Genomic DNA, 26785 nt, shown 5'->3' on the forward strand with positions numbered 1-26785 from the left:
CTGCAATTTTTGTGAGGGACTAAAATGGACCTCCACTCTTAAGAAATTTAATCGAACTTAATTATTTATTTCAATGTCGTAGAATATAATTATTGATAGAGATCACTCAATATTAAATTTTATTATTATTATTAGTTTTTTATAATAATAATAAAAATTATGATTAGGTATTAATATAGTGTTAATTTAATATTTAATAAAATAAAGATAACATATATATATATATATATATATATATATATATATATATATATATATTGTTAATATTAATAGCATCATTATCCATTTTTAAATATCAATTAATTGAAATAATAAAAGGAAAGATTGACGGATTTGAAAAGTTACAACAATAATGCTTTGAAACGATAATCCGATTTACTATATCGAAGATAAAAGGACAATAAATTACAACAGCATGCTCGCAAAGTAAATCACAATCAGAATTAAAATATGAATGTTACTTATATTAGAAATTAATATATTTTATCATAAAAATAATACTAACGTTACCTATCGACTTCAAATAATGCAAAACAAAATAATAAATTTAAATATTATTAAATATTGTTAGAATCATTTGTATTAGAAGCCCTTAGCACACTGGCCTAATTTAAAAAACTTAAGCTTGAGATAAACACCTAACAAAATTCAGATACATTAGTTACCAGCACCACTGAATAACTTATTAAGAAAAAGTATGAAGAAGATAGAGAAAGAATAAAATAAAGATGATCAAGAGAATATGAGTTTTGGTGGAAACTCTAGCAAAGTGATTTGGAAACCCTTTTTGCACTTTTTCTCTTGTTCAAATTGAAGAGATCTGAATGAAGTTGATAAGCAAACAGATTTGAATCCAAATATATCGATGGGAGTGGGAAGAAGAAAAAGGATGAGGAAGATGCAAATGAAGTTATTGGATTTAGGAATGTTTATGGGATATGTGATGCATATGTAACCCCTATAGGAATCGTTTTTGCACTATTTTGTAACCCCTATAGAAAGAGAATGATGCAACAAATGTGAAACGATAGTAGAAATTGAAAGAAGCAGAAGGATACACCAAATGTGAAACAGAAGTGGAAAGAAATTAATTTATTATAAAATTAATGGAATTGAAAAGTAATATTATATTCAATTAAGATTTTCATCCCATGCTTTTCTAATTAAGATTTTATTTCTAAATTGTTGAAGAGAGAGATTTTCATCCCATCCCATACTTATATATTTTTCCCTTTTATATGTATATATTTTTAACTTTTATATGTATGTATTTTTATATATATATTTTTAATATTATTTTATTTTTTAAATTCTATCAATTAAATATAATAATAATAATATTATTAAACACTAAAATATTATTATTATTATTATCATTAGATGAATAATTTTCGGCTATAGTTAGAACAATAATTAGAATATATTTGAGAGTTACAAAATAATAAATAATAAAATATTATTATTATCATTAGATAAACAGTTTTACAATAAACTGTGCGATTTGAAAGAATTCGAATTAATGTCATTATGGTGCATCAACTAAAAAGTTTTTAGAAATATTTTATATTTTATCATAATATTATAGTCATATTTTTTTAATAAATTTGTCTTTAATATTTGATCAATCAATTACAATACCTAAATAAAGAACATTATTATTCAAATTATTTAAAACACAAAAAATTAGAAAATTAGTGTAGTCATAATAGAAAAAAAAACTTCTGAAACCACAAACCATAATAAATGATTATATCATTATTACAATTAATAATTTTAATGCAATTTATTCTTCTTAGTCATAATTTTACTACAATTAATATTAAGATGACACATAATTTGTGTTTAATATTTGATCAATCGGTTGAAACACCTAAATAAAGAACATTATTCAAATTAATTAAAACACAAAAAATTAGAAAATTAGTGTAGTCATAATAGAAAAAAATACTTTTAATGCAATTTATTAAAACACAAACCAAAATAAATGATTATATCAATACTACAATTAATAATTTTTATGCAATTTATTCTTTTGAGATAGCATAAAAATATATACATATAAAAGTTTTTTATCTAATATTTTTATGCTTTATAATTAGAATAGAATATATTTGCGAGTTACAAAATATTAAATAATAAAATATTATTAAAAAATATAAACATAAAAATACATACATATAAAAGTTTTTTATCTAATATTTTTATACTTTATAATTAGAATGTATGTGAAAGTTACAAAATATTAAATAATAAAATATTATTATTATCATTAGATGAGTAATTAAGAAGAATTTGAGTTAATGTAGAAATAAATTTGTTGTCCATTAAAATTTAAATAATTCTAATATTAAATGTTGTTTTAAAAGGTCTTCTCTGGCGATTTCCGATTGGCGGTTTCTGACGATTGAGCTTTTTTCGGCGAAGAACGTACAGAAGTTGAAGGTAAAGGGTAGGAACAGACACAGCGAACCTTTGGTGTTGGTTTAAATTCCTAACCTTAGGGTTAGGGACCACGGTAGAGGGGATCTAGGTTTGGGACTATCCTTGGGTTAAATATGGGGCGTGGCCGGCCGAAGAAAAAGGCGGCGATGACTCCACCGGCGAGTGTGAGAGTATTCTCGTCAACTCCAATTTCAAGTGGACAAGGAACTATCGGAATTACAAGCAAATCTGGGAATGTTGTGAAAACGATGGAAACGATTAAGGAGGTACCGAATGCTGAGGGGAAACACGATGAGGTTGAGAAGGACGACTACCAGAATCCAATGGGTGGAAATAATCAAAGGAAATAGACTTCCGTCGAATGGTAGTGAACTCTCCTACATGGAGCCACTCATAATAAACAGTTAGATTGAAGTTCAACTTGAGGAAAAGGATGTAACATCAGAGATGGAATTCTGGAAAAATGCCCTTATCATGTATGCTATAGGAAATGAGCTTTCTATGAATGCAGTTAAGAAGTTCATGACTACAACATGGAATTTCGTGACCTTACCGGATTTGTACTACAATGAAGAGGGATACTTCCTTATTAGATTCAAGGATAGAGTTGATAGGGATGCTGTGTTAATGCGACGACCGTACTCTATCTTCAAGAAGCCTATTTTGCTTCATGAATGGAACCCAAATTTCACACTGCAGGAAGATGTGCTGAGGGTGTTACCTATTTGGGTGATGTTTCCCCAATTTCCTTTGTATTGCTGGGGGGATCAGAGTATTGGTAAAATTGCTAGTGCCATAGGAAAGCCACTCATGACTGATGAGTGTACAACAAAGAAGCTTCGGGTATCGTATGCACGAGTCCTAATTGAAGTTGATGTTACACAGGAACTACGACAACATATCACAATCGGGAATCCACGGGGTGAGAAAATGATCCAACAGGTGGAGTATGAATGGAAACCACCCTTTTGCAAAAGCTGTAACAAAGTAGGGCATGAATGTAAACAAAAGGAGGATGGTCTTAAGAAAAAGAAAGAGCCACAAAGAGTTTGGGAGCGGAAGAAGCCACCTGAGGAGCCTAAAAGCTCAGATGAAGTGAGCAAATCTGTAGCCCAATTGAATGTTGTAGAAGGACCATGGATCACTATACAAATAAAAGGAAGGAAAGGAAAGGAACCTGCAGAAGTGAGAGTTGAAATCATGAATGGTTTTGAGGGACTTCTGGTAGGGGAAAGCTCTCATACTAAGGGTGTTACGTGATCTGCTAGAATGTGAGAGGGCTCAATAAACATGCTAGATGCCTGGAGGTTGGAGCCCAACTCAAGAAATTACGGGTTAGTTGTCTAGCATTACTTGAAACTCGTGTTAAGATTAATAATAGTAAAGCTGTTAGGAAGAGGTTGGGGTTTGATTGGGAGTTCATAGATAATTATTAACATCATATGAAAGGAAGGATTTGGTTGGCTTGGAATCCTAACATTTGGAGTATAACCCCTATTGAGAAAACTGAACAGTTAGTACACAGTGATGTTTACACCAATGCTGGAACATTATCTCATCACCTCACTATAGTGTATGCTCACAATCAGATCAATAATAGGAGGAGCTTGTGGCAGGATCTCAGTAGAATCAGTAATAATATTCAGGGGCCTTGGATGGTTGTAGGTGACTTTAATAACATTTTGAAAGTTGGTGATATAATTGGTGGTAATGATGTACATCTGGCTGAGTATATTGATATGGAGTTAATAATGGCTAATAGTAATCTTTTTGAGCATGAAATGATAGGAGCTTGGTTCACCTGGTCAAACAAGCAAATAGCTAACCCTATTAGTTCCATAATTGATAGGGCTCTTGTTAATGCAGACTCGTACAGAGGTTTCCCTAATACTAGTGTTGAGGTGCTCAATCCCCATATCTCTGACCATGCTCCTTTGAGAATCAAGATGGATAGTCATCAAGCAATAAAGAAAATCAAGCATAGATTTAAATTCCTGAATTGTATAGCTGGCCATGCTGATTATCTTCATGGTCTGAGGGCAAACTGGAATCATCTTGACTTAGGCAATCCAATGGAGCAATTCTGGAAGAACTTATATAAGTTACAATATAGTCTGAAAGGATTGACTTGGCAAATGACTGAGGGGATCAGAGATCTCAAGGTGAGTAGAGAGCAGCTTGATAAAGCTCAAACCCTATTAGCATTTGATCAGCTGAATCAGACCCTGTGCCAAAATTTCAAGTTCTGGACTGATGAAGTTCTGAAAAATACTGAATTGGAAGAGAATATCCTGCAGCAGAAACTTAAGTGTGACTGGATTACTTTGGTGATGGTAATAATGCATACTTCTATGCAAATCTCAAATATAAAACAAACAAATCCAAATCAAGGAGCTAGAAGATGCTCAAGGAAATAGGCTCACTGATTAGAAAGACATTGAGATGGAGGTGAGATCCTTCTACTTAAAACTGATTGGTCAAACATCTATGCAGAGAAGCCAGGTGGATATTTGTAGCTTGAGAGAAGGAGCTCAATTAAATAGGGAGCAACAAGAAAGCCTTACTGTACCAGTGACTGAAGCTGAAATTTGGAAGGCCATCAATGGTATGGGTGATAATAAAGCACCAGGTGTGGATGGCTATAATGCTAAATTTTACAAATCCAGCTGGACAGTAATTAAAAAAGATGTTGTGAATGTGGTTCAAGACTTCTTTGTGAATAACAGGATGTATAGAGCAGTGAATTGTGCCCTTGTGACCCTGATCCCTAAGACTAAAGATGCTAAATCTATGAAAGAGATGAGGCCTATAGCATGTTGTACCACCCTTTACAAAATTATCTCCAAGGTCCTCACTAAAAGGTTAAACAAAGTGATTAACTCTGTTAATGACAGTCAGACAACATTCTTGCCAGGCAAAACAATTCATGATAACATCATCTTGGCCTTTGAATTACTGAGAGGTTACAATAGGAAACATCTCTCTCCCAGGTGCACTATTCAAATTGATCTTCAAAAAGCCTATGATACTGTGGAGTGGGACTCTTTGGCATTGGTAAGCTCCCTTTCAAATATTTGGGGGTCCCTCTATCCACAAGAAAGCTTACTATCAACCAATGTCAACCTATTATTGATAAAATGCTTGAGAAAGTGCAGCATTGGTATGCTAATTTGCTTAGCTATACAGGTAGGAAACAACTAGTCAAGAGCACTTTGATGTCCATAGTAGGGTATTGGATGCAAGCATTTCCCCTCCCTAAGAAAATAATCTAGAGAATTGAAGTGATTTGTAAAAAATTTATCTGGTCTGGCAAAGCTGTGGGGAGGAAAGCCCTAGTAGCTTGGGATAAAATCTGCCATCCCAATAATGCAGGTGGCTTAAACATGACTTATCTTAGTGACTGGAACAAAGCTACTATTCTGAAGTTGCTTTGGAACCTCCATATGAAATCAGATAAGCTATGGATACGGTGGATTGGAGCATACTATCTTAAAGGTGTCAGCATTATGCGGTGGGAGCCTAAGATATATAGCTCTTGGATGATCAAGAGTATAGTCAAGAATAGAGAGATTACTGTCCATAGTGAGTATTGGAAAAGTAGTGTTCATCAGAGCCAGTTTAATACCAATGCAATGTATAAAGACCTGAGGGGTAATTTTGCAAACCAGAGCTGGAGGAAGATCTTGTTTCAAAACTATGCCAGACCAAGGGCATGTTTCACTCTTTGGTTGGCTATTATGAACCGTCTCCCTACCAAAGATAGATTGAGGAAGATTAATATTTAGCAGATGGCTTATGCAGTTTTTGTGAACCGTCTCCCTAGTCATGTTTGGATTCAAATCATGGATTGGATTGGATATGTTAGAAGATGTAAAAGCTGGGATGAAGAGAAATAGTGGCTTTCTATGGAAACAACAAAAAAAGGGTGGAGAAGATGTTTTCTCAAATTGGCTATTGCTGAAGTTATCTACCATTTGTGGAACCTGCGAAATGAGAAGATTTTTAGCCAAAGCCAATATTCTGGGGATATCATTATGAGAATCAAATACACTATAGGACTTAGAGCTAGTTCTAAAAAAAGTGTTGAGAAACCATGTGAACATGGAGACCATGGTTATTAGTTGATTTGTGTGTCTAGTTTCAATTTTGTGTTCTTTGTTTGTCTGGCTGCCTGGATCGTTGTAATGATCGGCTTGTATAAACTGTTTTTGGTAATAAAATTCTTATTTTACTCCAAAAAAGTTAAATAATTCTTATTATTATTATATTTCATTGGTAGAATTTAAATAGTAAAATATTATTAAAAATATAAACATAAAAATACATACATATAAAAGTTAAAAATATATACATATAAAATTATTTTTATTTAATATTTTTATACTTTATAATTAGAATATATTTGAGAGTCACAAAATATTAAATCATAAAATATTATTAAAAATATAAACAAAATACATACATATAAAAGTTTTTTATCTAATATTTTTATAATTTATAATTGGAATATATTTGAGAGTAACAAAATATTAAATAATAAAATATTATTATTATCATTAGATGGACAATTTGGAAGAATATGAGTTAGGGTAAAAATTAGAATTTTTTTTAAATAACCATGTATTAGAAAAAAATTACGTAAATAACCATACTTCGGAAAAAATTACGTAAATAACCAAGTTTCAGAAAACATTGACACTAAGGCGCCATGTGAGATGGCGCCACCATTGTATCAGATGAAGGGAGGCGCCATTTGGGATGGCTCCTATGTACAACTTTTCTGCAATAAGCCATCTCATATGGCGCCTTTGTGCATTTTCAAATGGAAAATTGAACAAAAATATACAAGGAGGCGCCATATGAGATGGCTCCTCCTCCTAAAAGTTGAAGGGAGGCGCCATTTGACATGGCTTATTGGGACTGAGTGTGCCATGTCAGATGGCGCCTAGGACTAAAAAAAAGGAATAAGCCATGTGAGATGGCGCCTTGGTGTTAAGGGTTTCAGAAACCTGGTTATTTGCGTAATTTTTTTCGAAACGTGGTTATTTGTGTATTTTTTTTTAATACATGGTTATTTTAAAAAAAAATCCTAAAAATTAATTTGTTCTCCATTAAAAATTAAATATAATTTTTCTCATTATTATTATATTTAATTGGTAGAATTTAAAAAATAAAATTTTATTCAAAATATAAATATAAAAATACACACATATAAAAGTTAAAAATATATACATATTAAAGTTTTTTATCTAATATTTGTATACTTTGTAATTAGAATATATTAGAGAGTTATAAAATATAAAATAATAAAATATTATTAAAAATATAAACATTAAAATACATACATATAAAAAAAAATTATCTAATATTTTTATACTTTATAATTGGAATATATAGAGAGTTACAAAATATTAAATAATAAAATATTGTTATCATCATTACATGAGTAATTTGGAAGAATTTGAGTTAATGTAAAAATTAATTTGTTGGCCATTAAAAATTAAATATAATTCTTATTATTATTATATTTAATTAGTAGAATTTTGGGAGGTAGAATTTTGTGAGGATGACACATAAATACGAGGCTACTAGTAGAAGACCCATGCATCCGCACGGGTAAATCAAATCTTAAACCGAATAATGTATTACAAACGCAAAAAATGAAGTTTAAAAATTCGAATCAGAAATGTTAATTTAACATTAAAAAAACATAATATAGATGAATTGAATCTATATATATCAGCTATGTAAAAAAAATAGAAATACAATAGTCATTTGTGTTTTAGGTAATTCGATAAGGCTAGGTTGTTGGTGATATATAATTGTTATTATAAAATCACTATTAACTGGAAATATTTAAAAAGAAATATTTATCAAATACTCCCTCTGTCTCACAATAGGTGTCATCTTTAATATTTTTATTTGTCTCAAATTATTTGTCTATATAGAATACCAATGTGATATTTATTATTTTTTCCACTAACTTACCCTTATTTATTGTATTTTAATTTATTTAAGTACTCCACTACCTATTATTAATAAGGTTATTTTAGTAAATGAGACTCATTTTATCATTGAAATCAACATAATTAATCATTTTCTTAAAAAGTGTGAAAATCTCAAAGAGTACACCTATTGTGAGACGGAGGGAGTAACCAATATGATAAGTTTAATATGTCTAATAACTATAAATATTTACAAATATGACTAATAACTATAAATAAATATTTAGAAATATTAATGATAATTATAAATATTTATAATATTTTGGTGTTTAAATAAAAATATATATTGTGCTCATAGTGTCCCGTTAAAATAATGAGTTTATGCTAATTATAAATATTTATAATATTTTGTCGATTAAAATAAAAAAGATATTGTGGTGATAGTGTCCCGTGAAAACTTCTTTGATAAATAGTTTTCAATTTTAATTGGTATATAATTTATTTAAATGCAATTATAAAATATGAAATAATAAAACTTTCATATATTTCATTTTGCATGGATCTAACTGGTTGTGTCCCTTGTGTCCCGTGCATCTGCAGTGGTAGAATCATTAATATAACTTTTTATTATTTATTAAAATATTGATAATTTGAATTTTAGATAATCAATACCTAAATGGTCTCACAAACTAAAGCACAAATGACAAGTATATTTTAATTTTCTGATTTAGTTTATTTTTAATTTTCTGATTTATCAATTTCATTTTTCCAATGCTTTTTATTTAGATGGCACTGCAGTTTTGTTGGAGTAGTTGCATGTCTAGAGATATATATTTTTTTGTTAAGGCTTAAAATTAGTGATTCTGTTTTAGGATTCATTTTTAGATTCATTTTATAAACTATTATATTGAAGTTAGTTTTTTAAAATATTAAAATGTGATAAGTAATTTATGCAGGAATAATAAAGCTATAGTAATGTCCTGGATGTTTCAGAGTTATGAATATTAAGTTGACTTCTTCTTTGGCTAAAAGTGTGAAAGTCAAAGTCTCCATCTTAAATATGATTTTTCAGTAAATAATTTTTTAAAAGTTCAGTTTTAACTTAAATGAAAAATTAATTAGTTTAAAGGATTCATGAACACAAATTACAATTGAATTGGACTAACCAAACTCAAATTGAGATGGAACTCTGGATTGAATATGTATATACCATAATGATGAACTTCAGAATCGCAGGGCATTTTTTTAATAAAAAAGTACAAGCATTTATATTTTTGTTAATATATAATGTTGTACTTACAAAAATATGCTAAGCACTTTATCTTACCATTGGAAATATAGTATTTCTTTGTTGGTGAGGAAAATGACAGTGCATGCCACAGGCATCAAGGAAATCCATACTTGGTTAAGGTAGAGTAAGCTAAGCAATTAATGATCAAACACCAAATGCACAAAAGTATCAATCTATATCTGCACCTGCACGCATAGATGTATGACTCTGTCGCATCCAACCAATACTAAGAAACTGCAGACCTTGGATTTTCACTGTTTTTCAGGACAGGCTGGTCTTGGTATAGTAGATAATAGCTAGTTGGTTCTGTATTTTACTGTAGAGTATTATATTGAATATTATTAACAAAACCTATAATCTAAGTTCCAATTTTTCAGAGTGTTATATTTAAGTGCGTATAACAAAACCTTTAAGCATCATGTTATTATAAGGGCATTATAACAAAACCATAACAGCAATATGAGAAAAACAAGAAGAAAAAACCTTTTTATGAGTATACCAATTATATTCCTTTACTCTAAACATTTGTTTCAACACATGGGAGATTTGATATTCTATGTAAGCTTACAAAACTTACTAAAAGTCCATATATTATAATTCCTTATTTTATGATATTATATATAATTAATGCAGTTCTATAATTAATGCAATTCTATAATTAATACAACATATGCAGTTCTACAAAAATTCATAATTAAATCAAAAATTCTATGTAAGCGTACAACTGTGGTTTTGTTATATAGTTAAGAACCAGAAGACATTCTATAACATTAATTAGCATATGTTGCGATGAAATTTCAACTAAAAACTCAGACAAAAATATGTAGTGATGCAAGATCACGAGGTTGAGCGGCTCGCATACCTCATCAATCATCATGCAGTTCTCATTAGAATTGAACAAACTTGTCATGTTGGAAGCAATCTGTTCCATGGCCAAAAAAATGCTCCTAAAGACCGCCATTTTCTACTGTAATTATTCCTTGTCTATTTCTCTGTCGATAACACAACAGAGAAAGCTCAATGAAAATTTTATCAACAAAATCGAATGCCAAAACATTATGTAGTTTTTAAATATAACTTATGATGTTTTCAAAAATAAAGAAGAGGAATTAGATGAAACACTAAAATAATACAGTAACAATTGTATAGTTATACACTTTAACAATGGAACTAAGTATAAATACCTTATAGAATCATTGATGTATCAAATATAAAAAAGCAGCATGAGTAGTATGACCGTTACAAAATACCCTCACCATGGAAGGTTGTTTTTAATAAGAGAAATATCTTTGATACAATAGAAGGAAAAAATGCTTAAACATGATCATAGATAAATTCATAAAATTTGAAATATAAAGGATTGTTATTTCAGAAAACATGATTTCCAAATAAGTGGAAGTTTCATTACAAACTAAGAACACATATTCTAAATTATGTTTTTAAGGCTGCACTTCAAGAATGTTGAAAAGAGAAGTGGACATTAAATAATCCTTACACCAAAGTATGTCATATGCCAAAAAACAAAGATGCATATCGTGAGTGAGTAGCTTAAAGGCCAAGCAATAGGCAATAATTTAGTTTTGGTTTGCCTTGAATAATCCTTACACCAACAATAAGAGAAGTGGACATTCAATAATCCTTATACCAACACTATTGCAGAAAGTTTCCTACAAACAACAATAGGAGTCATTAAAAAATACAGGCTGAATAAATAGAATTCCACGCATTAGGCTATTAACCATAACGTGACACTATTAAACGGTTACACTAATTATTCGATAATAAAAAGAACTGACATCGTGAATACAAAGAATCTCCCCAATGCTTTTGACATCCTTGCTAAAGAAGAAAGATCGATCATCAGTTGGACCTTGTGAACATGAATTGAGTGATCGTGTTTGCGAAGTATTTGGAGAAGGGTTTCCCTCTACAACTTAGTCAGCAAAATGCAAAACCAATGCAACATAAAGTTTCACTAAAATCAGTATAAAAATGCAGCAATACATAAAAGACGATTTATGAAACACAAGTATGAAAGACAACATGTTATTAGCTTATTAATAGACATAAAAGCAACTCACAAAAGCTAATGAAAAACACAAGCTTTGCACATTTCCTCTGTTCAACCCTGTTTTCTCTGAGCATCTTAATTATTTCTCAAAATTAAGATGAACATGAGCACACTCCATGCTAGTATGCTAAGTTTTCTCGCCTGCCATTAATCTCCTACTGAAGAAATAAACCACTGTTCCAATAAACCATAAGCACACTCCATGTCATATGTCAATCATGTCTTGCATATTTTATAATATACTAAAATTTAAAATGCAGAAAGTTTTGATGGAGAAAATTTTGATACTCAAAATGGTTCACCTAATAAAAACCAGATTGTACCAACACTTCATTACCAGTTGGAAAATGGAGTTCTCAGCAAATCGAACATTAAAATTTATGAAATGGCTTCATTTTTTTCTTGTTTCCTGCATAAAAAATGACAGTTTATGTTTATAAGTGTCATACAAAATGGAAAATAAACAAACATAATTAATAGTTTCTCATATAGATTATCATTATAAAGTGGATAAATAATACATAGATGGTTGAATTTTGATACTGTTCAACATGTGCAAGAGTTTGTCATGTGGTCAAACAGATCAAATGGTTACATGTTGCAACATAGATTAACATTCATCCACGATGCAACACACACAGACGAATACATGTTCCATTTAACCAAACAATAGCAGTATCAAACATCAACAAAACTGAAAAACCATAAAACCTCAAATATATTAGCTATACCCACTGTATAATCAAGTATACACACTATATAGATCTACTCTCCATCCCGGGAAAACCTTTCTTCTTTTTCATTTTTGCAGCTTTACCCAAGCTTTGAGTTTGTTTTTTTCTTCTGCACACTCAAAATCATTTTCTGAATCCTCGGATCCGCGGTTTCATTCAATACGCTTCTTACCAAGTTTCTTCCTTCCGCCGGATTCACAACTCTGCACAGATTTATAATCAAAATAGAACCGTGGTAACAAAAACATAAACAAAAACAAAAAGGAATATGAGAGGAAAACGAAAATGATAAGGAAAACGAAAAACGTTTGTTACTTTGTTTTCCGTGCACCCAAACTTCTTTTTTTCTGTTGTGTTCATCACTCATAAGCAATAACTTCGCCTAGAAATCGGAAACTTGGAGAAGCTGAAACAAAAAAGAAAAATGGAGTAAACGAAACAACGGACGAGGAGGCTGGGGTGGATGAAAGGCAGAGAGAGAATATGAATGCAGAGAGAGAACAAAAAATAAAAGTGAATGGGTTTACAAGAAATGAAAGCAGAGAGACTACAATAAAAGGTTGTAGAAGAAATGAATGCATGACAAACTTATATTTATATTATGTAAATAAAGCAAAAGGAGTACTTTGGCAAAGTGTGACACTCCCTTATGCATTCTATCCATTTTTTCCATTATTTGATTATATTTACTAAATTATTTATATAACAAAAATTGTTTGAAACACGTGAAGTGCTCATTCTGTTTTGATCCTCACGTTTGGAATTTATTTGGGACAAAAACTAATCAATGCAAAGTTGCCCAAATTAAGTCATTCCTCATGCTATAAAATCATACTTCCTTGAATTCATCTACAATTATTATAACAAACCTCTACCAAAATCCTCCATCAACCAATCCAAATCCGCTCAACCATTCACCATAAACCTTGTTGCAGCAAACCCTGTAAAATCACAAAAACATCATCATGGAGAAATTAAGGAGAAACTAAGATGTACCTAAATTTTTTCCTTTTTTATTTCCTTCGATTTAGTTGTCTTATTTTAATTTTTGCATCCGCATCAAGCCATGTAATTGTAACAGTAAAATTATATAATGGATTGGGGTTAGGGATTCTGTGGGTTGAGGGTATTTTACTTATGTTTTGATTGTTAAATTGTAGAGAGAAAAAGGCAGAGAATAAGAGGAAATGAGCGCGCGACACGTTACAAACAGAGAGTTTAACAATTATTTTATGGAAAATTGTTCATTATCTTATATAATAAAATTTTATGGAAAATTTTAATTATTTGGAGACAAAAAATGACAATATTTAAATATTATTGAATTGTTAATTAAAAAAGTTATAAAAATTAAAAGAATAATAATTAAAATAAGGGTAATATAACAAAAAGAAGTTCTTAATCCGTATGAGAAGCTCAATTGCCACAAATAATATAAAATAGATTGAATAATAATTAATTTTAATAATTAATTTTAATATTCAAGCAGCATATTAGTTATTTATTTAATAAAATATTTTCTATGATTTATTATTTATAATAAAAAATCATAAGATAATTTAATTTCAAATTTATATAACTTATTAAAAAAAGGTCTTAAAGTGTGATTTGTAACATTTTGACTTTAAATTTAAATTCCTGATTTTAAATTTAAATCCCATTAATAAGGAAACATGACAAATCATTTAATATAATAAAGCAAATGGAGTACTTTGGCAATTGGCAAATTTGCGATGTGTCACTCCCCTGATGCATTCTAACAATTTCTTTCCATTCTGTTTATAGTAAATTTTATTACTAATTTATTTATTTTATTTTATTTATTTAATTATTTGGTTATATTTATTTAATTATTTATATAACAAAAATTGTTTGAAACACGTGAAGTTGTCATTAGGAAGATCAAACATCGCTCATTCTGTTTTGATTCTGACGTTTCAAAGCTGCCCAAATTCACTCATTCCTCCTGCTATAAAATCATATCTTCACTTCCTTGAAGTCATCTACATTTCTCATAACCTCCATCAACCAATGTGGGTTGAGGGGGTATTTTAATTATATAATGGATTGGGGTTAATTGTTAAATAAAAGAGTGAAAAAGACAGAGAATCAGAAGAAATGGATGCGCGACACAATATTTGTAATGATTTCCCTCTTATGGCATTCTATGAATTATGACAATATTTAAATATTAATAAATTTTTATTTAAAATAAATTATAAAAATTAAAAGATTAATAATTAAAATAAGGGTAATATAACAAAAAGAAGTTCTTAATCCGTATGAAAAGCTCAATTGCCACAAACAATATAAAACGGATTTAATAATAAATAATTTTCATAATTAAATTTAATATTGAAGCAGCATATTAGTTATTTATTTAGTAAAATACTTTTCTATGATTTATTATTTACAATAAAAAATCATAAGATAATTTAATTTCAAATTTATATAATTTAAATCCCATTAATACGGAAACATTTAATAAAAAAATGAATGGGGTTGAAGAACATCTATAATTTTCCACTTTTAAGAACAATAATGAACGACAAATAGGAAAATTTTGAATTTAGAGAGTCATAAAATAAAATAATATTAGACTATAAAAAGAGGAAATCCATACTGCTCTTTTTGCTATGCAAGCCGATAAATCACCGGGGCCGGATGGTTTTAATCCTGCGTTCTTTCAGAACTTCTGGGATGTTTGTGGAAATGATATTTTTGAAGCGGCAACTTTGTGGCCGGAGCGTGGTTTTTTTCCTCCTTCTATAAATGACACTCATATTTGCTTGATCCATAAAGGGGTTAATCCTAATTCTATGAAGGATTTCTGACCCATTTCCTTGTGTAATGTGGTTTACAAAATTGTTTCGAAAGCTCTCGCGAATAAATTGAAGGTGTTGCTGGAAAAATGCGTGTCAGAGGAACAATCTGCATTTGTGGAAGGAAGATCCATCCTAAATAATGCTATGATTGCTACAGAAATTATTCACACTCTGAAAAGAAGGACGAAAGGTAATAAAGCGCATTTGGCACTTAAAATTGACATTAGTAAGGCTTATGATCGGGTGGATTGGGGATTTTTAAGAGGTATGCTATCTTATATGGGTTTCGCGGACAAATGGATTCATTGGATGATGATGTGCGTTACTTCGATTCACTATTCTGTTCTTGTAAATTCGGATGTTATTGGGCCTATTGAACTAGGAAGAGGATTGAGACAAGGAGACCCACTGTCACCTTATCTGTTCATTCTTATCTCTGAAGGATTGTCTACCCTTATTAAAGGGTCTGTGGCCAGTGGAAACATTCACGGGGTTCAAATATGTAGAGGGGCACCTATTGTGTCCCATCTACTTTTTGCTGACGACTGTTTTCTGTTTTGCAGGGCAAACCTTACAGAAGTTAGACATCTGATGGGCTTACTTGATACATATGCAAGCGCAGCTGGTCAGGAGATTAACTTGACAAAATCAGAAGTTTTCTTTAGTCGTAACTTGAGCTTGTCAGCGTAAGAGGATCTTGCCAATATTATGGGAGTTCGACATGTTTTGGGAACTGGTACTTACTTGGGTTTACCGTCTATGATAGGGAGGAGTAAGAGGTCCATTTTTTCTTTTATTAAGGATCGCATTTGGAACCGTATCAATTCATGGAAAGGGCGGTCCTTATCCAGAGCAGGAAAAGAAGTTATGATCAAATCAGTTCTTCAAGCAATTCCGACTTATATCATGAGCATCTTTATTCTACCGGATGGGGTTGTTAATGAGATTGAGAAGATGTTAAACTCTTTTTGGTGGGGAGGAGGATCTAATAGCAAAGGAATAAGTTGGAAGGCTTGGGATAAATTGACTAGTGCGAAGGAAGCGGGAGGTTTGGGCTTTAGGGACTTTAAAGAGTTTAATATGGCTATGGTGGCTAAGCAAGGTTGGTTTCTTATGGCAAATCCGGATGCTTTAGTAACCAGGATCTTCAAAGCGAGGTATTTTCCGAAGTCTAATTTATTCGATGCTAACTTGGGCTACAACTCGAGTTTTGTTTGGCGGAGTATTTGGAAGGCTAGAGAGGTCCTTATGCTTGGATGCAGGTGGAGGATCGGTGACGACTGAAATATAAAGGTTATGAATGAACCATGGCTGAGGGGGAGTAGAGAAGGTTGCTTGATGGGCCCTCAAAATCAAGGTGTGTATACTCTAACCCTTAATGATCTTTTGTTGCCTAATGTCAAACAATGGAATATGGGAGTTTTACGCGATTTGTTTGACTATTCAGTGATTCGAGATATTTTACAAGTTCCGTTAGCAGAGGATGTGATGGAAGACCGAATAGTTTGGAAGGATGATGCTAAAGGTAATTATAATGTTCGGTCAGGTTATAGGATGTGGCGGAAGCATCAGGAAAGAGTTGGTTCGGTTAGGGAGGCAGTAAAGTGGAGTAGCCTTTGGAAAATAATAGCTCCGGCAAGAGTGAAACATCTCTTGTGGAGAATTTGCAGCGATTGCCTCCCATCTAAGGTATGTCTGGTCCAGCACTATGTGCCATGTAATCCTACCTGTCAGCTTTGCGGTAATAACTATGAGGACGATTGGCATGTTTTCTTTGGGTGTTCAGAAACTTTATTTTGTTGGCAATCGGCAGGTCTTACCACTAGTACAAAAATGTTAATTTACACCCGTTTTTTATTAAATTTACACCCATTATTTTTAATAAAAATCAGGTGTATATCCACAGGGTGAGAAATGTCTAACGCATTTACACCCTATTTTAAAACGGGTGTAAATACGTTCGTAATTACTCCCTATTTTAAGAATATCGGGTGTAAATATGTTCTATGTTACACCCTATTTTAACAAAAATCGGGTGTAATTTGGCGTAATTACGTTTTTAATTACACTCTATTTTAACAAAAATCGGGTGTACTTACGTGTTTAATTACACCCTGTTTTAATAAAAATCAGGTGTAATTGGACGTAATTACGTTTTTAATTACACCCTGTTTTAATAAAAATCGGGTGTAATTGGGCATAATTGCATTTTTAATTACACCCTGTTTTAATAAAAATTGGGTGTAATTGGGCATAATTACGTTTTTAATTACACCCTGTTTTAGTAAAAATTGGGTGTAATTGAGCGTAATTACGTTTGAATTACACCCTGTTTTAATTAAAATCGGGTGTAATTACGTTTTAATTACACTCTGTTTTAATAAAAATCGGGTGTAGATATGTTCTTAATTACACCCCATTTTAATAAAAATCGGGTGTAAATACGCCAGTTATGAATGAACAATTATATCTATTTACACCCGATTTTTTTTATCATCATTAAAAAATTGAGTAAGACAATAAGTAAAGTTTAGCACCTATAGACTAGGATAGAACACCAACTTGACCAACAGATAAATTAGTGACTAATGTTATTAGATCCGCACAATTCACACACAGAGAACAACAAAGAAAAATTGCCTAAAAGTCGTGACTCCAACATAGAGCATTCCCTATTCAACAAAATTATAACAAAGCTTATATTTTAGACACTACTACAACGTATATTACTAATAGACTAGTATGTAACTGCCTGTAACTACCATAATAGCTTGATGGATCATTCTATGGATCATACTAGTATGAAGAATTCAAGCTACTCATGAACAACACAGACTCAAATTGGATCATCATTCTCGTAATTAACAAGTAACATCAGCTATATCAAATCAAGACATCAAGTAACCAAGCATTCCACACTAAAATTGATATAATAATACCACCGTGTAAGAATACACAAAACTTGTAATTACTGTGAAGTTTCTTAAAGGTACAAATCATACAATTAGTGCAATTAGAAACCCTAAAAACATATCAACATTCTCAATTAATGAATAATTGAGATCTCTGCATACCAAGACCTAATCGATCTGCCTCATCTGGTTCATGCAACCATCTTGCACGAATTCCTGAACTAGAGTTTTGATTATTCAAACTATTTGATTCACTAGAATCTGGACACTTGTGGCTTTGTTCCTCCTCATCACTCAAAGAATCATCGACGTCACTTTCCTCATTCTCTGAATCACAGGCTGATACTAAACTATATGATCCTCTTCTGTTTAACATGTCACCATTTAATAAGTTAAGATGCAAATCAGCATGTGTTGAACCCAGTATGGTGAAAAAGAACCTGCACTGTTGACGCCATGTAAGTTTCAACTCTGGAAGGAAGATGCTGCATAAATTGCTTTGCAATATCTTGTAGAAAGTCCTCACAGTCACTTCTAACAAACCAAGACAGATGCAATATTATATCATAGGACGATTCTTAAAAACATTCCATTTATAAAAATATGCCTAACAGTGTCGGTGATCAGAAAGGAAACTCAGTGTGTTTAGCAGGGCAAGCAATCCTTCAATTTCTATCAATGGGAAAACTCGTCTCAGGGTAATCTGTCAAGTATGTTTCAAAAAGAAATTATTTACAATGTTATTCACTATGAATATCCAAATGGATTCAAATAATTGATACCTTTATTAGCCTTTTGTAGTTCTATGGCAGAGAATCGCAATAAATTGTACTATTTTGACAAATATATGTGCGACCCTTTTTCCGAATAATGATTGCGGATCTTCCTATGACCTCGACACAACATGCATCTAGTTCTGCCATTTGACCTGCTCTCAGAAAAACTTCTGTCTTTCCTATCTGCAAAGAAAAAGGTTCACGAAGGTGTTTCTCTTTCTTTTCTATGCAAAAGTATTATGAAGGTGAGACCATTTTCTGACCCATGCCTTAATAGAATTTATCATACCTTGATTAGGAAGAGATATTGTAGCATCAGTAAAGCGAAATGCAAAGGTGAGACCATTTTCTGATCCATCCCTGCAATCAATAAGAAACATTTATCATCAATTAAATGATACAATTTTGACTCAAGAGATAAATATTTGTATTGGCATAGAAAAATAAAATTTCTAAATTATTTTCTCCTGGCAGTTGTGAACCTGACTCATCTTTTTATCTGTATCTACCATTGTAAATATCATCTACCCTAATTTTTAATATTAAATTATGAAAGAAGCTTTCATGAATTTTTGTTTATTAAATATTAGTTAAGAAAGATATTTCATTATACATTTTTAATGTACTTGTACCTTTGTTTTTTCTATATCATTACTAGAAGCTCCATAAGATTCTCATTCGCAGGGGGACATGTGGGCTGCACAACAAACACATCACACCCTCTGACACTCTCTTGCAGTTGGACATATATTTCACCATCAGCAAAACGCTTTATCTTAATTTTTCCCAAATCCAGGCCCATATAGCATGCAATTTCCTATTTAAGTACATATCAGAAATTTTAGTAAATAAACATATATTATCTAGTGTTATAACATAAATTTTTAAATATTATTAGTAAACAAGAAACGTTTATGTATTCACAAGTTCGTTACACATTCTTTATTAACCAAAATCATATTACATCATGATTCAGTTTAGAATCCAAACATCTCTACGAGGACATGGTATTTTTCTGGCCTTATCTACTAGTATAAGCACTTGATAGGGAATTTGGGAGACCTTATGGAAATAAAACTAATGGCATATTCACAAGCTATTTTCAATAGGCTAGGTTATATAACAGCTTGACCACATTTTATTGGACTATAGAAATAGCTTGGACATAAGCACTTATTTGATAAGTGATTAACCTAGAAGTGTTTAATTTAATTTGTTGTTAGATATCGGAAATTTTCCTAGAATCAAAATTGAAGTACAAGAGTGACAAAATTGGAATTATAGATATAGATACCTGAGCGAGTGCGGGATTGGCAGTACCGGAGAATATGCGAAGACGATTTATGTTAACGAGATCATGGATACGAGTGTTAGGCGCCACGAGAAAACTCGGAATGGAAGTTGAACCGTTAGCTGAAAGTTCAGCGGAACGATATGGAATTCCGTTCGCCGAGTTCAAAAAGACTACGGCATTATTGCATCTCTGAAAATGAAAATGAAAATGAAAATTCAGTTAAATCAAAGAAAAGCGGAGGGAGAGAGTGGAGAGAGAAGGTTGCTTACGACGGCGTTACGGAGGGAGATGCGAGCGAGACGGGGAGTGATCGGAGAGATGGAAGATGAAGAAATGAAAGAGGATTGAAGTAGAGTGGACATGATCAGCTATTGAGTATAACAGTTTGTGTGCACAGGCGCAACAGCCAATACAGGTTCCACAGAAGACAATGGTGCTTCTTATATACAATACAAAACAATGAAGCTTTCTTTTGGATATGAAAATTTTATTAAGTTAGTAGTTATGTTAGTTTCCAGGGTTTGAACCCTAGACTTCCTTCTTAAAACTCATTCAATGTCCGTTAGAAAACAAAGAAGGTTTAGTTGGTTATGAACAACTCACAATTCGTCTATATTAGGATGGTAAATTTTGTTGACAAAACCAATAGAAAGAGACTTATAAGGATAACCATCAGGTAACTCCACTCTTATCTTCCACACACCTTCTTGATAAATACCTGCAACAAGTCCCAACAAAAGTGAGTCAAAAAACAGAAGAAGAAAAACCCACTTCAGTTCCACCATTAAAATTACAAATGTGATATTCAAACATCAAAATCTCTTTTTTTTTTACCGTTTACAACTTGCACACATATTAAAAGTAAACAGAAAAACCAACAATAGACCCTAATGCAATTCATCCTCATTGAGGAAAATGAGCAAACAATTGAGCTACAAAATTGAAGCACAACTGCAAGACCCTCATAATCCATATATCAGAAGCACACAGTACTCAGTAGCAACTGTTGAATACTGATCCAAACACATTGAATTCAAACACATACAATCTAAAGAAAAACATTTCAATCATTCAATGGTGAGACAAAAAAGATTGAAAAATTGATACAAAGATGCAAAAGAAAAGAACTTTACTGTCTTTAGGTCCGTGAAATTCAACAAAGAATTCTTGCATGCCATCATTGATGGTCTCCACTTTGTAATCAGTCATCATCCTGATTCATACAAATTCATCACACACCCATTAGAAAATCAGACAAAAAAAGACTATGTAAGAAATCAGAAAAAGAAAACAAAAGAATACAGACAGCTTCATGACATCCATGTCTCGGCGTTTGCTTGACGGAGCCGCTGAAACGTTTATCCTTTTGTGGATCGTAGTTCTTGAGGCCAATTTGAAGCTCAATAGTTTCAACAAACTTCCTTCCTTTGTCCTTGGATTCACCATTCTGCGAGTTCGGTGTACCGCTAGCATCGGTCGAAGGGATCTTTTTGACAGTTAAAATTCCAAATAGTGTCTCAAATTCAATAACATTGTTATGGACCAAACCAGATGAAAAAAGTGTGTGTGAAGCTGCTAATGTGGCATGACCACAAAGTTTAACTTGGAATATAATAGGATCCAAATGATATTAATAATAGTAATAAGCCATGTTTAAGAGAATTGAAAAGTTTATAATGAAAAGCTAGATCCTAACCTCAGTAGTAGGAGTGAACCATCTGAGACCAAAACGAGGAACAGAAGTACCATGAATTGGAGTTAAAAAACATGTTTCAGAAATATTGAATTCATCAGCTAATGATTGCAACCATTCCTCGTCTCTGTCTTGTTCTTATAAACACACTGCTGCTGGGTTTCCTTTGAAAGCTGAATCTATGATACCAAAAATAATAAATAATATCAAATCGAAGAACATGAATCGAAATCTACAATCTACATATTGTATCCAAAACTTGCAAAATGAAATGCCATGATACGATCTTAAGTGAATTACGAAAAACAAATGAAAGAAGAAGGTGACAGAATGAGATTACATACCATAAGAGAAGCTTCTGTGTAAGACAGAGATCCTGAGGTATGATGCAGCTCTTGAAGCCCATAACTGCCAGCAAGCCATCTTTCTCTGTGAATAACGAGAGTGGTCTATCAATGAATAATTTTAAAGTTAATTTAGCTCTTAGTTATAAAAGAAATGGAGGAGAAATAAGCTTGAGTATTGAGAAGAAGTTAATACCTGTTACTATAGAGAACAGATCCGAAATTGAAGGCATTTCATAAATGAGCTCAAGTACTGAACCTAACCACTCAGTCCATTCCCACTCCCTAACTTTTCTCTGGCTTCACACGTACAAGTTGCGGTTCCTTTCACTGTATAATTGACCCGACAACACAGAGAACATGGAGATTTTTTCATCTGCAGCAAATAACCCATTTCACACCCTTGCAGAACCGAGATTCACACGCTGCAAAACCCACAATAATAACTTCTATTCTCACCCTGCGGAAAACCGCAAAACAACACGAAATCACACTACAAGACAACCCAAAATTTGACTCTGTAAAAATGATCCCTAAGACTCAAGAAAAGCTCACTCAAAACAATTTCACTTCCTGAATAACTAGTAATGCTTAAATTTACTAAAATAATCATACACAACACAAGACATTCAAACAATATGAACTAATTTCTGAACCAACAGTCCATTTTCAGGAGTATAAAACCCTAATTCTTCAGCTACCAATGCATGTGCTCAAAGTATAAAACCCTACCTTCGTTTTACCAATGCGATGTCGTCCTGTGAAATGAGCGATGGTGAACATTCTTCAGCTTCGTTGTCGTCACTGCGATGGTGAAAAGGGTTTGGTGAAATGCGATGAAACTGGGTTTTGATTCTCTATGAGAAGAACTCAGAAATTCGTTGAAAATTCTGATGCGACTTTCTTCTTCGATTCTGTTTTCGGTGAAATTGGTTGAAAACTGGGGTTTAGAACGAGAGTTTCTGAAAACTGGGTTTAGAATGAAATTAGATTATTATATTCAATTTATTATACCATTAATATTCATAATAATGTTTAAATTATCTTATAAATTTAAATTTTCATTAATTTGTTAATAATATTTAAATTATTTGTTAACATGTAACATAGATTAAAATAAATAGATTACATATTTTAAGTTATAAAATTAAATAAAAATTTGTAGTTTATTTAAATTTACACCCTTTTTTCAATTAAAGGGAGTAATTGAAATTTGATTATAATAATATTTTTAATTTAAACCCGTTTTTAGAAAATAGGGTGTATATTGTCATATGATAATACTTAAAATGATACTTTATTTACAAAATTGCCATTGCGTTTTTCATTTACACCCGTTTTTAATATAATGGGTGTAAATTTAAAAATTATATTAATCTTTTTGCACTAGTGTACTGATATTATATCTCCTCGTCTTAATATTTTTCAGGATATCAGGTCTCTTATACTTGATATTTGTGTGAAGTAGGATAGAAAAACCGCAGGAAGAGTTGCGGTTATGTTGGAAGGTTTGTGGAAGAATAGGAACGACTTTGTATGGCATAATGAGAAGGAAGATGCTTCTAAACTTGGTTGGCTAGCATTCCATAAGTGGCAAGAGTGGTTTCTGGCCCAAAATCCTCGGGAAACGCAGATAGATAATGGAGAGTTGGCTCATTGGAGTCCGCCTTCTTCTGGTTGTTTTAAATGTAATGTCGATGCCGCCTTTAATCAGCATGTCGGATCTACGAATTGAGGTTGGTGTATTCGTAACGATCATGGTAACTTTATTGCTGCAGGGTCTGCGTGGGATAGCTGTACTTTTTTTGTGCTAGAGGCGGAGGCCTTAGCCCTTAAGGAAGCAATCCAAGCTAGTTCTACGTTCCATAATACTCCGTTGATTTTTGAGAGTGATTCCCAACATGTGGTCAAAGCTCTTAGTTCCAGTTCGAAAGGTAGTTCGGAGTTTATCACTATTATTAATTATATTAAGTTGTTACTTTTAAATTTTCCCAACATTAAGGTTAAGTTCATTAAGCGTCAAGCGAATATGGTTGCCTATACCTTAGCCAAGGCGGCCAATTCTTGGTCTCGTCGCTGTTTATTTGATGTAATTCCTCCTTGTATTACTTTCCATTTGATTAATGAAATCAGTTGAATTTGTTACTGTAAAAAAAAATCATAAGATAATTTAATTTCAAATTTATATAACTTATTAAAAAAGGTCTTAAAGTGTGATTTGTAACATTTTGATTTTAAATTTAAATTCCTGATTTTAAATTTAAATCCCATTAATAAGGAAACATGACAAATCATTTAATATAACAAAGCAAAAGAGTACTTTGGCAAGTTTGCGATGTGTCACTCCCCTTATGCATTCTAACAATTTCTTTTCATTCTGTTTATAGTAAATTTTATTACTATTTTATTTATTTTATTTTATTTATTTAATTATTTGGTTATCTTTACTTAATTATTTATATAACAAAAATTGTTTGAAACATGTGAAGTTGTCATTAGGAAGATCAAACATCGCTCATTCTGTTTTGATTCTCACGTTTCAAAGCTGCCCAAATTCACTCATTCCTAAACACGTGAAGTTGTCATTAGGAAGATCATTCTATTTTGATTCTCACTTTTCAAAGCTGCCCAAATTCACTCATTCCTCATACTATAAAATCATATCTTCACTTACCAATATGGGTTGAGGGGGTATTTTAATTATATAATGGATTGGGGTTAATTGTTGAATAGAAGAGAGAAAAAGGCAGAGAATCAGAAGAAATGGATGCGCGACACAATATTTATAATGATTTCCCTCTTATGGCATTCTATGAATTATGACAATATTTAAATATTAATAAATTGTTATTTAAAATAAATTATAAAAATTAAAAGATTAATAATTAAAATAAGGGTAATATAACAAAAAGAAGTTCTTAATTCGTATGAAAAGCTCAATTGCCACAAATAATATAAAACGGATTTAATAATAAATAATTTTCATAATTAATTTTAATATTGAAGCATTAGTTTTTTTTTAGTAAAATACTTTTCTATGATTTATTATTTACAATAAAAAATCATAAGATAATTTAATTTCAAATTTATATAACTTATTAAAAAAGGTCTTAAAGTGTGATTTGTGAATGATTTTAAATTTAAATTCCTGATTTTAAATTTAAATCCCATTAATAAGGAAACATTTAATAAAAAAATGAATGAGGTTGAAAAACATCTATAATTTTCAACTTTTAAGAACAATAATGAACGACAAAATAGGAAAAATTTGAATTTAGAGAGTCATAAAGTAAAATAATATTAGACTATAAATTGAAATCAAATATATAGGTTATAATTTATATTTAGAGTTGATGCATTTGCATCACTAAGAGAAAGTTTTTGCTATGATAATAGAAGAAATAAACGTTTTTTCGATTAACCATTTTTAATTTAAATAGTAGATAATAGAATGAAAAACATAAAAATAAATCAATATAGATTAAAAACAAATAATGCACTTATTTAAAAAAATATATTATTAATTTTAACATTGATGTTGTATTAAAATTGACAATAGTAATTTTATAATTAGTATTAAACAAAAAATATATAATGATAATAGAATAAAAAATATATGATACAAAAATATCTCATTTTATTTAATACAAACTAAATAATTTTTTTTACGATTGTTATGATACACAAAAAATGACTAAAAAGATATTAATAATTATTTTATTAGCCTAAGTGGGAAATTTTTTAAACGAAAGTTTACCAATTATATATTAAAAGATCTGAATTTAATTGTGTTACATTGACATATTAGTTCATAGAAATATGATTGTAATAGTAAATTACTTTATTACCATTATAACATATTATTTATAATAAAATATAGTTAAAAAAATCAAACTCAAAGGGAAAAAATTTAAAAAATAACGGGGAGATTCAATGGTGCATGGGTCCTCTAAAATTGTAATGTTTATACTAAAAGTTGATATAATATTTGTTTTAACAAAACAATGTAAGATAATATGACGTATAGAAATCACAACTTTCTTATAAAAAAACAAATGGATAATTATATATTTAATATATTTTATTAATTTATTATTTATTAAATATTTATAAGAAAGATGAATAAATATAAATATATAATATATGGATTTTATATTCATATGATATTTTTGTTAATGTAAATTCATACTATATGAATCTTTTGTACCTTTGTAAAAGATCTCAACTAGAGACTTGCTTTCGAAAAGAGGTATCAATCTTTCTTCTTCAAACCTTTTGTGTGTTTTTTGCAACAATTATAATGAATGTCTAAAACATTTGTTATTGGAGTGTCGGTTAGCCGAGGCGGTTTAGAAAGAAATGGTGTTTTGGATTGGAATGGAGTATAGTAAAATGGAGGCTTTCACGGATAGTTTTTGGGCTTGGAGTAGGTATTGCCATCACAAGAAAGTAAAGAGT

At 31.0% G+C, this 26785-nt stretch overlaps 4 protein-coding genes across 4 annotated transcripts; 3 read left to right on the top strand and 1 right to left on the bottom strand.

Moving 5' to 3' along the window:
• The first annotated feature begins 2889 nt into the window (after positions 1-2889).
• On the top strand, positions 2890-3702 carry LOC131613926 (uncharacterized). Its single transcript, XM_058885566.1, has one exon. The coding sequence runs from the start codon at positions 2890-2892 to the stop codon at positions 3700-3702; it is 813 nt and encodes a 270-aa protein (XP_058741549.1).
• A 182-nt stretch (positions 3703-3884) lies between these two features.
• LOC131613927 (uncharacterized) lies at positions 3885-15998 on the top strand. Its single transcript, XM_058885567.1, has 3 exons — positions 3885-4775; positions 4936-5496; positions 15381-15998. The coding sequence occupies exons 1-3, from the start codon at positions 3885-3887 to the stop codon at positions 15996-15998; spliced, it is 2070 nt and encodes a 689-aa protein (XP_058741550.1).
• Positions 15999-19639: 3641 nt separating this feature from the next.
• On the bottom strand, positions 19640-21652 carry LOC131613928 (ribose-phosphate pyrophosphokinase 1-like). Its single transcript, XM_058885568.1, has 5 exons — positions 21597-21652; positions 21424-21503; positions 20560-21008; positions 20291-20479; positions 19640-19813 (listed from the first exon to the last, which is right to left on the bottom strand). The coding sequence occupies exons 3-5, from the start codon at positions 20650-20652 to the stop codon at positions 19640-19642; spliced, it is 456 nt and encodes a 151-aa protein (XP_058741551.1). The 5' UTR covers positions 20653-21008; positions 21424-21503; positions 21597-21652.
• Positions 21653-23825: 2173 nt separating this feature from the next.
• Positions 23826-24464, top strand: LOC131613929 (uncharacterized). The gene is made up of 2 exons (XM_058885569.1): positions 23826-24015; positions 24106-24464. The coding sequence occupies exons 1-2, from the start codon at positions 23826-23828 to the stop codon at positions 24462-24464; spliced, it is 549 nt and encodes a 182-aa protein (XP_058741552.1).
• Positions 24465-26785: the final 2321 nt, after the last annotated feature.

This window comes from Vicia villosa, linkage group LG6 (assembly GCF_029867415.1).
Source record: "Vicia villosa cultivar HV-30 ecotype Madison, WI linkage group LG6, Vvil1.0, whole genome shotgun sequence".
Lineage (NCBI taxonomy): Eukaryota > Viridiplantae > Streptophyta > Magnoliopsida > Fabales > Fabaceae > Vicia > Vicia villosa.

Coding starts and splice junctions, on each gene's coding strand:
- LOC131613926 (XM_058885566.1), top strand. CDS start 2,890: ATGGAATTCTGGAAAAATGCCCTTATCATGTATGCTATAGGAAATGAG.
- LOC131613927 (XM_058885567.1), top strand. CDS start 3,885: ATGAAAGGAAGGATTTGGTTGGCTTGGAATCCTAACATTTGGAGTATA. Junction 4,776..4,935: donor ACTGGATTACTTTGGTGATG/GTAATAATGCAT, acceptor ACATCTATGCAG/AGAAGCCAGGTGGATATTTG. Junction 5,497..15,380: donor AGTGGGACTCTTTGGCATTG/GTAAGCTCCCTT, acceptor AATAAATTGAAG/GTGTTGCTGGAAAAATGCGT.
- LOC131613928 (XM_058885568.1), bottom strand. CDS start 20,652: ATGTCCACTCTACTTCAATCCTCTTTCATTTCTTCATCTTCCATCTCT. Junction 20,480..20,559: donor TCTCCCTCCGTAACGCCGTC/GTAAGCAACCTT, acceptor TTTCATTTTCAG/AGATGCAATAATGCCGTAGT. Junction 19,814..20,290: donor CCAATCCCGCACTCGCTCAG/GTATCTATATCT, acceptor GTACTTAAATAG/GAAATTGCATGCTATATGGG.
- LOC131613929 (XM_058885569.1), top strand. CDS start 23,826: ATGTTGGAAGGTTTGTGGAAGAATAGGAACGACTTTGTATGGCATAAT. Junction 24,016..24,105: donor TTCTTCTGGTTGTTTTAAAT/GTAATGTCGATG, acceptor TTATTGCTGCAG/GGTCTGCGTGGGATAGCTGT.